This window comes from Parasteatoda tepidariorum, chromosome 10, assembly GCF_982258835.1.
Source record: "Parasteatoda tepidariorum strain Cologne lab strain chromosome 10, Ptep-v5.0, whole genome shotgun sequence".
NCBI classification, from domain to species: domain Eukaryota; kingdom Metazoa; phylum Arthropoda; class Arachnida; order Araneae; family Theridiidae; genus Parasteatoda; species Parasteatoda tepidariorum.
In genome coordinates, this window is record NC_141764.1 from 8,713,899 (window position 1) to 8,728,079 (window position 14,181).

At 34.2% G+C, this 14,181-nt stretch overlaps 2 protein-coding genes across 2 annotated transcripts; both read right to left on the bottom strand.

The window, feature by feature from the left end:
- Positions 1–847: 847 nt before the first annotated feature.
- LOC147802130 (uncharacterized) lies at positions 848–2,206 on the bottom strand. Its single transcript, XM_087153793.1, has 2 exons — positions 1,076–2,206; positions 848–1,012 (listed from the first exon to the last, which is right to left on the bottom strand). Exons 1-2 carry the CDS (start codon positions 2,204–2,206, stop codon positions 848–850), a joined length of 1,296 nt encoding a protein of 431 aa, XP_087009919.1.
- Positions 2,207–10,346: 8,140 nt separating this feature from the next.
- Positions 10,347–10,997, bottom strand: LOC147802131 (uncharacterized). The gene has a single exon (XM_087153794.1). The coding sequence runs from the start codon at positions 10,995–10,997 to the stop codon at positions 10,347–10,349; it is 651 nt and encodes a 216-aa protein (XP_087009920.1).
- Positions 10,998–14,181: the final 3,184 nt, after the last annotated feature.

Consider the following 14,181-nt stretch of genomic DNA (forward strand, 5'->3'; position numbering starts at 1 on the left):
GGTAATTTGGACGATGTCATTTTTGTACTGTGTTTGGCTGCTTCAAGTATTTTATCTGTTAAATGCTCAACTACAAGATCTATATTATTTTGATTTATAAGATTTTCTTCAAGTTTTATGCTAGAGGTAAATTTAGTCCAATTTGTTGTATTCATTTTAAGTCGTGGGGTTTTGGAAAGCTGATAGTTATTAGTGCCTGTATAAGTGAGTATTAATGGGAAATGATCACTATTGAAGAGATTATTATATACGTGAAATGACCAGTATGGATACTGAGATGAACTGCAAATCGCTAGATCTATGGCATGAAATGTTTTTGAGGGAACATGAAAATGGGTGCTTTCTCCCGTGTTTAAAAGGCATAAAATATGGTCATCGATAAGTTTTTCAATCATAAGTCCTCTATTATTTGAATCAGGACTCCCCCACATAGGGCTATGGCCATTGAAATCACCGGTTATTATGAATGGTTGAGGAAGTTGTGCGAGTAAATTGTCTAAATCTAATTGGCTCACATTATCATGAGGAGGAAGATAAATGCAACAAACAGTGAGAAGGAATTGAAGAGATATTTGAACAGCAACCGCTTGTAAGTTAGTGTTAAGTGATATTATACGAGTTGGATACATGGTGGAAGTCATAATCATGACTCCACCACAAGCTTTATTTCTGTCAATGTTATCTTTTCTAACTGAATTATAACCGCGAAGTTTAGCATTTTGGTTAGGTTTTAGTGAGGTTTCTTGGAGACAAATGCAACATGGAGAAAATTTATTCACTATATCAATGATGTCCGGTTTTGTTACATTATAGCTTCTGCAATTCCAAGATATTATTTTTGTCATTATTACCTTCGAATTTTGAGTTTAGTATTTTTGGGACACAGATTTGGTGGAGTCTCCATCCCATCTTCAGTTTGCATCTGAGAATTAAGCTGTTCGTCGTTCTTATCTTCATCTGTGCTTATTGCATCAGATTCTTGCTCAGAATGTTGTTCTTTAGTTTTTAAATGCTTTAACCTGTTTTTGTTAAATTTGTTTTGTCTGCTTTTAGGCAAATATTTTTGTTTACTTACTATTGGAGACTGAGTTAGTTTTTGTTGTAATTTGTTTATCAACTGCGGGGTTAACTTCAAGTACTTTTGATTTTCAGATTTGTTTTGTACCTGTGTTGAAGGGATAACGGATTTTTCAAGATTTTGAGTTTGTTGAGATTGAGAGAGAGTTGTTTTTGATGAGCTTGCTGTTTGCCTTGGAGATATTGTTTTAAGTTTAGTATTTTGTGTTTCTGTGATATCATATTGACTGCCTACTGATTTTGTATGTTTTGCATTAGAGACTGAGTTCATAACTGCTGCAGCATACGAAACATTAGGTCGGGGTTGCGAATTCCGGAATTTAGTTTTAGCTTCAAAGTAGGAGAGATTTTGAGTTACTTTTATGGTTAAGATCTGTTTTTCTTGTTTCCATTTTAAGCATTGTCTTGAATTTGCAGAATGATTTTCATTGCAGTTAACACAATTTTCAGGAAATGTACAGGACTTAAAGGAGTGTCCAGTTTGACCACAGCGTGAACAGGTTTCGTTACCTCTACAATTGTTGGTGGAGTGACCAAACTTTTGGCATTTAAAGCAGCGTAGAGGATTCGGAATATATGGGCGGACTTTGCAATTTTGATATCCAGCTTTAATGTCAACAGGTAGATCAGCAGTGTTGAAAGTCAAAACTATATGTTGCGTTGTGAAGATATCTGAACCTTTTTTGATAGTGATGTGGTGCGCATCTATAACGCCTTGATTTAAAAGACCTTCTTTTATTTCTGAGATGGGTAGGGATTGCAGAGTTTTATCTGAAATGACGCCTTTGGATATATTCAAAGTGTTGTGTGGTGTTATTGTAATATTAATGTTCCCAATTTGTTTCATTTTTAATAGTGCAGTTGTTTGTTTAGCAGAATTTGTTTCGACTAATAAGTCTCCTGATGGCATTTGTTTAACGCTTTTTGGATTTCCAACATGAGTTTCAAGAGATTTCTGAACTAAAAATGGTGATATGGAAGACAGTTTCTTTTCACTAGAACTAAGTATTAGAAATTTTGCATTTGAGAGGTCATAATTTGGACAGTTTGACAAGACAAAACTAGGTGAGGAGGTTATTCCGCTTTTGTTTCGGTGTGCAGAACAGAACACCTGCTCAATTTCAGCCATATAAAGATAAATAAACTTCCACTATCAGCGGCACCACCCACCACGGAGTCCAACATAGGGGATGTAAGTAATCAAAAATGAATCTGTTACTTGAACACCGATGCTAACCAATAGCTATACGCCCGAGAGTCACCCCTGAAACAGCCTCCACCCTTAACGAGGTGCCCAGTAAGTGACCCCGGGCTTGACCCTAGCCAACAGATGACGTTTGTGACAAGCCGATTGATGCATACGGGCCACTATGCACCTCCCGTTTACCTGAAGCAGGGGCCAAAGCAGTGTGTTGGGGCACAAAGATGCCCCTCAACTACCAGGATCCCCTTTTCCAGGGACACGGGTCTCCACGCACGGCGAACACGCGGGTGGTTTCTTCCAATCAGAGTCTGATATAACACAGAGCTAAGATGAAAAGTCCTTACCAGTAATTTGGCAACCACAACAAGGGTGAAAATTTAAGGAATATAATGCGGATAATGAAGTGAAACAAAACTAATAAATATTCATATGAACGTAACGGAAATAAGAGATAATCAAAGGTATAAAGACTCATAAATGTTCGCTCACTAGGTCAATGTAATAAATTATGAAAGCCAGAAACTCAAAACAGGACCGTCGCAAGAGAGAATCAGAAAAATGCTCAGGTCCAGCTCGGGGCCCCGGGTGCGCCGCGCCCGTCACACAAGAGTGTGCCCCTGGGGGCTTATCATGTTTTGAATCATCAGTGAAAATTGGTTTAAAATCATTATAATTATTGCGATGTTCATAAAATTTTTGGCAAAAAACACTAGAGTTGGTGTCAGATTTCTTGAAATTTCCAAAAATATCTAAGACACACAGCGAGAGATTAACCCAAGGTGGGATAGTCTCTATATTAGTAAAAGCTGCGAAATTGAAAATATTAAAATCATTTAAAATTTTTGTGATTCTTAACCCAAATGAAGGGATGTAAGATGGACGAGAAGAGAAATGAGTGGTAAATTGCGGATTGATGACACCTGAATACAACGGATGACGTGGATTTGATTTAATTTTGAAATAATAATCAGTTTAGAGCGACGAAAATAAAGAGATGGCTCGGAACATAACGCATACAGACTCTCAATTGGCGAAGTTCGAAACGCCCCCAACGATATTCTAAGACCTTGATGATGAATTGTGTCTAGATATTTTAAAACAGATGAACGAGCTGATGAATATACGGGAATGCCATAGTCTAGTTTTGAACGTATAACAGCACGATATATTTTAATCATTGCGTCCATGTCAGCCCCCCACGAACAATTAGTAAGAACTTTTAAAATATTTAATGAATTAGATGTTTTTTTCCTAATGTAATTTATGTGAGGTTTAAATGTGAGTTTTGAATCAAATATCATTCCCAGGAATTTCGTTTCAGCAACAACAGGTATAACGCAACTGTTTAGAATGATTTCCGGATGAGGATGTAGACCACGTTTGCGGCAAAAATGCATACAGTGAGTTTTTTGAGTAGATAATGTAAAACCATTTTCTGTCGTCCATACTAAAATTTTATTGACAGCTAATTGCGTTTGTCGTTCAATAAGTGACATATTAGTAGATCGGCATGATATCCGAAAGTCATCAACAAACAATTCACCATAAACTGATGGAGGAAGTTGAAGTAAAATGTCGTTTATTTTTAAAATGAAAAGTGTCACGCTTAAAACGCTACCTTGAGGAACACCCTCTTCCTGGATAAAAATATCAGATAAAACAGAATTAATTTTTACCCTAAATGTTCTGTTTGATAAAAAACTTTTGATAAAATAGAACATGTTGTCACCGATTCCGCAATTAATAAGATCCCTAAGTATACCATACCGCCATGTTCTGTCATATGCCTTCTCCATATCGAAAAAAATTGAAACTAAATGTTGATTTTTTAAAAAGGCATGACGGATGTCTGTTTCAAGTCTTAGTAAATTGTCAAGAGTGCTTCGACCTTTACGGAAACCACTTTGGTATTCAGAAAGTTGATGTTGGGTTTCAAGTAGAAACATAAGGCGTCGATTCACCATTTTTTCAAGAAGCTTGCAAAGACAGCTGGTCAATGCAATAGGTCTATAGCTAGTAGTTCCTTCGGGGTTTTTTCCTGGCTTTAAAATGGGGATAACATAAGCAGTTGACCAGTTTTTTGGAAAAACTCTTTCGATCCAAATGCGATTATAAAGTTTTAGGAGAAGACTTAAAATTTTATCCGGAAGGTTTTGAATCATAGTGTAGTGAATATCATCAGGACCAGGTGTTGTTGGATGGATATTTTTTAGAGCTATTTGAATTTCGTTGAATGTAAAGGGTTCATTATATTTGCTATTTGTATTCTTAGGCTTTAGTTTAATTTTTTCTTTATTTCTTTTAATTGAAGCAAATGGTTCTGGGTAGTTAGAAGAGCTGGAAACTTGAGCAAAAGCACCGGCAAGGGCGTTCGTAACATCGTGTATATCTGAGATTGGTGAATTATTACACTTAAGAATAGGGATATTATGTGCTGTATATTTACCAGAAATCGTCCTTATTTTATTCCAGATTAAATTTGATGGTGTGTTATACTTTATGGAAGAGATATGGTTTTTCAGGAATTTCTTTGAGCGTTTCGTCGAGTTTTTCGGGCCACTGATCGGGCTTTTTTGAAAGCAATCAGGTTATCAGTTTACGAAAAATCTGCCAGTAATGTTTTTGCTCTTTTTTGTTTTTTTGGCAGTCATCGTTCCACCATGGTTTAGGATGTTTTGGTAATTTTGTGGATGACAATTTTGAACTATGTTTGGTTGCTTCTAGTATCATATCTGTGAAATGATCAACTGCAAGATTTATATCAGCTTGGTTTACTATGCTTTCATCAATATGTATCCAGGTAGTGAATTTAACCCAGTTCGTAGTGTTTAATTTTATTCGCGATGTTTTGGATAAAATGTAGCTGTTACTGCCTGAGTAAGTAAGCACTAATGGAAAATGATCGCTATTGAAGAGGTCGTCATGAACATAAAATAACCAATCTGGATAAATAGATGGACTGCATATGGCTAAATCTATAGCATGAAATGATCGCGATGAAGCGTGAAAGTAGGTGCTTTCCCCTGTATTAAGAAGACACAGAAGATGGTCATCAATTAATTTTTCTATTTGGAGACCCCTATTATTTGAGTCAGGACTTCCCCAAGTAGGGCTATGGCCATTGAAATCTCCTAATATTATAAATGGCTGCGGGAGTTGACCGATCAAGGTATCTAAATCAATTTGGGATATATTATCTCCGGGAGGAAGGTAAATGCAGCAAATTGTTAAGAGAATTTGAAGGGATAGTTGAACAGCAACTACTTGCAAGTTAGTATTTAGCGATAACATATTAGACGGATATCTTGCGGAAGTCATAATCATAACTCCGCCACAAGCTTTATTGTTATTGATGTTATCTTTTCTGTTTATATTGTAACCACGTAGTTTAATTGTTTGAGTTGGTTTGAGAGCGGTTTCTTGAAGACAAATGCAACAAGGGGAAAATTTATTTATAATATCAATTATGTCTGGTTTTGTAGTGTTATAGCTTCTGCAATTCCAGGATATTATTTTGGCCATCTTTTAATTTTTAGTTTAGATTTCGGACAAAGGTTTGGTGGAGCCTCCAACCCCTCGTCAGTTTGCATTTGCTGGTAAGGTAGTTCGTCACGGTTATCTTCGTCGGTGCTCATTGCATCAGATTGCGAAAGTTCTTTGTTTTTTGGTTTTTTTAACTTGTCTTTATGGAACTTGTTTTGTCTACTTTTTGGTATATATTTAAGCTTGCTGGCTACGGGAGACTGAGTCAGTTTTTGTTGTAATTTGTTTATTAATTGAGGCGTCAATTTCACGTATCTTTGGCTTTCAGAAGTGTTTTGTATAGGTGAAGGAGATGCAGATTTTTCCGGATTTTTCGTTTGTTGAGACTGGGAGGATATTGTTTGGATGGCTGCTTGTCTGGGCAATACTGTTTTAGGCTTATTATTTTGTGTTTCAGATTCTGTAAAGTCACATTGACAGCCTACAGATTTAGTATGTTTGGTATTTGAGATCGGATTCATAACTGCTGCGGCATACGAAACATTTGGTCGAGGTTGCGAGCTTAGAAATTTAGTTTTAGCTTCGAAGTAGGAAAGGTTTTGCGTTACTTTTATGCTTAAAATTTGCTTTTCTTGCTTCCATTTCAAGCATCGTCTGGAATTAGCAGAATGATCTTCATTACAGTTGGCACATTTTTCAGGAGATGAACAGGATCTGAATGAATGTCCAGGTTGGCCACAGCGGGAGCAGGTTTCTTTGGAATATATGGACGGATTTTGCAGTTTCGGTAACCAGCTTTAATATCAATAGGTATATCAGCACTATTAAAAGTTAAAATTATATGTTGAGTTGTAAATATATCTGAACCTTTCTTGATTGTTATGTGGCGTGCATCTATAACGCCTTGATCAGAGAGACCTTCTAAAATTTCTGAGATTGGCATGGATTGTAATGATTTTTCTGAAATTACGCCTTTCGAAATATTTAGAGTGTTGTAAGGGGTTACTGTAATTTTAACGTTTCCAATTTGATTCAATTTGAGAAGTGAAGTTATTTGTTTGGTAGAATTTGTTTCAACTAATAAGTCTCCAGATGGCATCGGTTTGACATGTTTTGGATTTCCAATGTGTGTCTCAAGCGATTTTTGGACTAGAAAAGGTGACATAGAGGAGAGTTTCTTCTCTGCAGAACTTAGAACAAGGAACTTTGACTTGGAGGGGTCGTAATTCGAGCAATTTGATAGATTAAAACTAGGTGATGAGGCTGTTCCGCTTTTGCTCTGGTGAGCGGAACTGAACACCTGTTCATTTTCAGCCATAGGAAAAGAAATAAAACTTTCACTATCGGCAGCACCACCCACCACGGAGTCCAACTCAGGGGATGCGAGGAATAGATATAAATCTGTTACTCAACATCAATGCTGACCAATAGTTATACGCCCGAAAGTCACCCCTGAAGCAGCCTCCACCCTTAACGAGGTGCCCAGAAAGTGACTCCTGGCTTGACCCTAGCCAACAGATGACATTAGTGACTGGCCGATTGATGCATACGGGCCACTATGCACCTCCCGTTTATCTGAAGCAGGGGCCAAAGCAGTGTTTTGGGGTACCAAGATGCCCCTCAACTACCAGGATCTCCTTTTCCAGGGACACGGGTCTCCACGCACGGCGAACACGCGGGTGGTTTCTTCTCATCAGGGTCCAATATTACACCGGACCAAGACGAAAAGTCCTTACCAGTTAATCTGGCAACCACGATAAGAATGAGAATCGATAACTAATAAGGAATTGCAACAAGATAATATATCATATAATAAATAAGAATAACAAGATAATATACATAAATATATCAACATAACGAGAAAAAAAATATACATCGATAGTCTAGAAACCAATATTCTGCAAATGATATCCAGAATTTGACAGTAAATAAAATAATTTTCGCTCACTAGGTCAATGTACTTAAATGTGAAGGTCAGAAACTCAAAACAGGACCGTCGCAAGGAAGAAATTGAAGTATGCTAAGGTCCAGCTCGGGGCCCCGGGTGCGCCGTACCCGTCACACAAGAGTGTGCCCCTGGGGGGAAATAATATAGTAATACATATATAGTGTCTAAGAGAAATATTTTTGCATCTCTCTAAGTCTAGTTCATTTATGTTTAGTAGTACATTGCATTCATCAAAAGGTTGCGATGGGCTCTTTAAGAATCTTGGTTTCTCAATTATGGAAACTTTTTCTTAAAATGTGAGTAAATTTCGTCGACAAATTATATTTAGACGACCTTTTAAGTTTGGCTGCAAACATTTCTTGCTAAAGCCAGACTTCTTCAGAAATAATTATTTCATAATAATTAAATTTATGTTTTAAATTACTTTTTATTTTAGTTGTAAATAAATACGTATTTTTACAGATTTATAAACTCATTGTTTGCCCTTGGAGAGTGATATAGTACCATAATTTTCTGTTTGAAGAATACATTATTTATCTATTATCCATTTGTGTATAGTACTTCTCTCAGCAATTAAGTACATACAAGTTTGCTTTATGAGTGCTGACGAATTGAATTTCAGACAAATTAATAAAATTTATTAGGCTGTTTTTCAATTACTGGCGAATTAGCAAAAAGATATCCGAAGTCAATTTGAGGGTTGTTGAGCGATAGTGAGCAGAGTGCGGTAGATATCTATTTATATAATAAAATAACTACAATTATAATTAAATAATGCACTTATCTAATTATGTTTAGGTTTAATAGCATTCTCCCATTTTTAATTTTAGAAAAATTCTTTTTTAACATATCCTGCATATTATGTGATCCAAGAAGAAAAAGTATTTTTAGTCCACTTTAAAAGCAACTAGCGTAAATTTTATATCATCGCTAACGGTAAATTTGAAATAGACGTCAAAATTATTGAGAAATGACATTAATTGTTTTTGTAATGGAAGACTTGAAAAACAAATTTGAAAATCACTTTAATTTCTTAATTCATTGTAGGCGCATGAAACTTTATCTTTAATTATTATCTTTCAAAAAAATTTCCTCCCTCAACAAAATTTTATGTTTACTTTCAAGAAATCCGTTAGCTGCTGAGTGAGAATTATATGACTTGCATATAAATATCAGTTATTTGAATTCCAATTTTGACACATTTGATAGACTTTCTTGGCGAATAACCGCCTTTTTCTTCTCTAAATACAAATTAATAACTGAGAAGAAATTCAATAAATTACTCAAATCTAATCATATTTCTGAACGTAATACTTAACTACCTGTTAATCGAAATTCTTTTGTAAATTTCTCTTCTGTTCCGTTGAATAATAACCAACTCAATGACCTTATATGTAATAACTTTGCTCTTTCCTCCCGACCCTCAAAGTTTGTTTCTTCTTTTTAATTTAGTGTTCTCAATACCGTTAAAAAAGAATGTTAATACTGTAGATTTAATTTCTCGACCTTCTACCAATAATTTTAGCACAACTGCTCTTTCTGCATTAAAATCCAACTCAGACAGTGTTATTATTAATGAGGATAAATGGAATTAAATTGTAGTTCTAGACAAAGTTAGATATCTACAAGAATCCTTAAAATTAATTGATAATTTCTCATGTAGAATGTTATCTAAAGGTCCGACTGTGTTCCTGAGTTTAAGAAAATTACAACTGTCATCAGAACTCCTAACAATTATTCCTAATCATCTGAAATATTCTCTCACATATGTACTTGATTTCACGTTTTACCTTAAATTAAAAAGGTAAAGTTTCTTTTCAACACATTTTGTTCCATTAATCGCACAGCATCTTAAAAATTAGCTAAGCATATCGCTTCAATTTTTCACCACTTTCCTGTTTGAATTAGAACAGTGTCAAAAAACTGATTTAATTTTGTTAATGAACTTTTTACGTTTAAACCTTGTGAAAACATAATGATCTGTTTTGATATAAAAAGTTTGTTTACTAATGTTTCTCTTAATGGTACCCTTAATTGCCAAAACTAAAAAAGGAAAGAAAATTAGAAGACGAATTAGTACAGATAACTGGCATTTATTAAGAGCATTTCACTTTTAATAGAAAATATTGGCGTATGATCGAATTGAATTGAATTGAATGTAGGGTTTAATGGCACAAAGTCCAAAGAAGGACATGCTGCGCCAAACAAACGGTTTTAAAATAAAGGTAAATGTATATTAGAAATTTTCCTCATTAAAAGTCACACGGAATTTATAAAACTACATACAACGTGACAGAGGTATTCAAAAGTGAGTAAAATCAGATAAAATGTAAATGTAGTAAAGTATTATAAAACAGTTGCATTTAAAGCTGAATAAAATCAGATAAAATTGTGAATAGGATAAAACAGTTATATACAGTATAAAAGACCAATTGCGCGTAGAAACGCAAAAATGTTAGGATGATGAGAGTCACCTAACAAATCCCGCAGAGTTAAAATAGAACTACCAAAAAAGGTTAGACGATGACGGTTAAAACATGGGCAGATGATTAAAATATGATGAATAGTGAGTAAAACTTTACAGGTGTTGCATTGGGGAGGAGGTTCCCCAAATAACAAATGTAGGTGGGTCAGTCAAGTGTGGCCGATTCGGAGACGGTTTAACTTTACATCTGCATGCCGCAGACTCAATGCAGGATAAGGGTTCAAATCTGTTTTTATTGAGTGTAACTTGTTATAAATTTTTAGATCCCATTGTTGTTGCCAAACAGATGTAATGAACTGTTGAATATAAGTTTTTGTGTCCGAGAAAGGTATAGATAGAGTTAAAACAGAGGTAGCAGATTTTGCAGCCGAATCAGCCAAGTCGTTCCCTGGAATACCGACGTGACTCGGCACCCAACAGAATAAAATATGAAATCTATTTTTGTGAAGGGTTATCAACAAGTGATTAATAAAACATAAAATCGGATGAGTATCAATGTTAAAATTTTCCAACTGCCTCAAAACACTCATACTGTCGGAGTATATGCAATACTTCCTTCTAGAACGAGTGGAAATCAGCCGCAGTGCCAAGAGGATGGCAGCAGCTTCAGCAGTAAAGACGGAGCAAATACTTGGGATTCTGTAGCTATAGGTATCATCAGCGATAATGACGCCACAGCCAACATAACCCGCAGATTTTGATCCGTCAGTAAACACAGGTACATACTCTGAATATTGGTGACGATGAGAAATGAACAGTTGCTGGTAGATAATGGGTGCAACATTAGATTTATTATACATCATAAAAGGGGAATAAAATTGATACGGTATAATGTTCCATGGAGGTATGAGAAGATGATCGACTGATTGCGATGGTGATTTGCAAATGGGCGTATGATCGAGGACTTAGCTTAGCGAATTGTAATTCCCTAGACGATATGTTGACGACTGTTTCACATCGATGTAGTACAATACTGATATGATCACTATTATTTCACCTTCTCATAAACCCCTAAACAAAAGATAATCACCTTACTCTCACCTGATTCTTCAATAAATTTGTCCTAGGAGTTATCTCTGATTAAAAAGCTCCTCAGAGCTATCTTGTTGATCTTGAATTTTCTTCTACTATTATAGATTCAATATACGGAAAATTAATCACACCATCCAAAAAGTTGTCTAATTCAAAGTTTATAAAGTCGATTGTTTTACTTTATCCGAAAATCAGTCCCCGAATTTCTAAGATTTTGAGTAAATTCGAATTTAAAGTTGCTTTCTAGCCCGTAAACAAATAACTTAAATTAAAAGTTAGGATATTTATCAATTTTTTTTTCAGTGTAAGTTGAATTGAAAAGAAAGTATGGTTCCACAAGGTCCATCTTGCATATAATTATGCATAATACCCTTAAATTTCAACGAAAAGAACATGAAAAATTAGACCAAAAACGGGATGGTGAATGATCTTTCATCTCATTAAATAGCTGGAGGTCTAATCATAAGTTTTCTGTTGTTAAAATCGTTCAACGCTGCTCTCCATCTACCAACCCTTACTTCTAGAAATCTTTGCCACATTTTGAATGACTCTTATAATTTATTTAATGATATTTCTAGTATCCCACCCTTTTTCAAAGTTTGGAAATTTATCCGAATTTTATCTTTGGTACTCCAGGGTTCCCGATTAAATCCCTCATAGATGTTCATTAATGTCTTTCTTTTTTATTTATCTTCCTCTTCAGTTTACTTAAGGAAATCACTTCGCAAGTGATCAAATTTTTTTTAACTTTTTCCTGTCATTTTCGTCTGCAGACACTGAGAAAGGATTTTGAAACTATAACTGAAAACCATATTTGTACTTTACTTTTGTTTTATTAAGTTTTTTTTTTTTACTGTACATAAAATAATGTCCTCCTTTAGAGTAAAAATTGATTTATTACTAAACATTAAAAAAAACTCAATGTAAAAATTCTGAGCATAAGACTTTTCTAGACCATAAAGATTTTTCATTGATGAAGAAATTCTATATGAGTAAATATTAGTGATACTTATTGTATCGAGTAGTTTTTATATTGATTTTATATCTAAAGGAAGTTATGACAGGAAATTACAATGTACATTTATTATATTAGTTAGAAATATGACATTATTAATTTTAATACTTCGTCTGTCATATATTAAAATGCAGAATGCATTGAACCCAATATAAAATGAAAGTCTAGATAAAGCACTGGCATCCATTCAGTCAACATAAACTTCAAAAACTCGCAATCAACGCTTTGCTCTTAAGCAATTTTTTTTTATTTAAGCTTGATGAAAACAAAGAACAATCTAAGCTTTTATGTTGGATACCGCTCGTCACAACAAAACTACATCCACAGCATCTGAGAAGTTTCCAGATTATATATATCCACTTTTTTCTCTTTAAAACTATAAAATTAACAACAAAATTTTACTTTATCAGCTCTGGGATATTGGTAATTATAATGTATATCAATTACTGTTTTTTTTTCTTCCTGTTCCACTCAATTTGAAGAAAAGGAATATTAGAGTCAACTTATCATTCAATGCTGGAGCAATAATTCAGAAAAGAATTGAAATTAATGTAAAAAATAACTATTAAATTTATTTATAAAATTTTGACAGGCTTGTTCTGATTTTTTCAACCAGAATAATTTACTTTTTCTTTTTAGCCCCATGTAGTTATATTTAATACTGTATTATATATTTTTTTTCATTTAATAAAAATATTTTTGTTTTATTTTATGTTGGCTGAAATTTATTGTGGAATCTAGAGTGGCTATACTAATGGCCAGTCAGTACGTTAAAAAGTTATAATGATTATTTTGAAGCAATGAATCTAGTCCTATTGTTCTGAAAAAAATTGAAAAGAATGTAGGGCCACCGAGAAGAGACTCAAGATCAGGATAATAACAGCCAAAGAGTTTGTTTCTCCTTTTTGAATCGTGTACAAAACAAATCAAAAGTATGATTTAATATTAGCTGATATGCATCTTAGTAAAAAAAAATATATAAAACAGTCTAATGCATATCATTTTCATGCTAGTATGTCCACTAGATTCCTATAGATTATTCGAACATATTTTCACTTAATTTCACTAAGATGGAGATCTGTAAGATTGGACTGCACCTTTTGCCCAGTCGGTCTCTATGGGATTGCAAAACTGTCAATTCAGGTGATGGAAGATAAAGTCTTCGCCATACTAATATCATTGTGCATAATACACCCTAAGCACATTGTTAAAAATCTAAAAGTATTATCTTTCTCTTAAAATGTTGATATATCAAATATTTCAGTTTTGTAACCTACTTTAGGGGTTAGTAAAAGCATCGTAATTTCAGATTTCCCATAAAAATATCATTAAATTCAGTATTTTTCAAACTCAAATACTTATTTCATCAATTTTATTTTATGTCATAACCGACGTTGAGCAGTCGATTCAATTCTGGGTTTAAGACAGCAAATGATCTACTCCGTATCCATGTAATTTTAATTCCAATCTAGAAGACAAGGGAGCTCCTGGATGAGTATCCCCAGAGGTATTAATTTGTCATGGGAACTCAGAGGACTTTGTGACCCTAACAGAAGAAACGTGCACCAGTTTAATACACGGTGGTAATATTCAGTGTCAAAATACTCATGCGTATCTATAATGTTTTTGTTTTTTTAGTTTTCATAGCATCGTTTACGTCAAATAAAGTCATCTCAAAAGGTAACACTGACATGGGTCTGCAATTTAAACTTATACGTAATGAAGTGTTTTCTTTTTGTTTTAACTTACGAATTTCCTTTAAACTGATTTCTAATCTTAATTGAATTTTTTAATCTAGTCAGTATTAGTCACTTTCAACTACAATTCCTAGTTGGTGGATAACTAGTAATTTCGCCATATGGAGTCTTGGATAATAATAACTTTGTTTCCATATAAAATATCACCTTGACCATCCCATTCTATCTCAGAGTTTAATC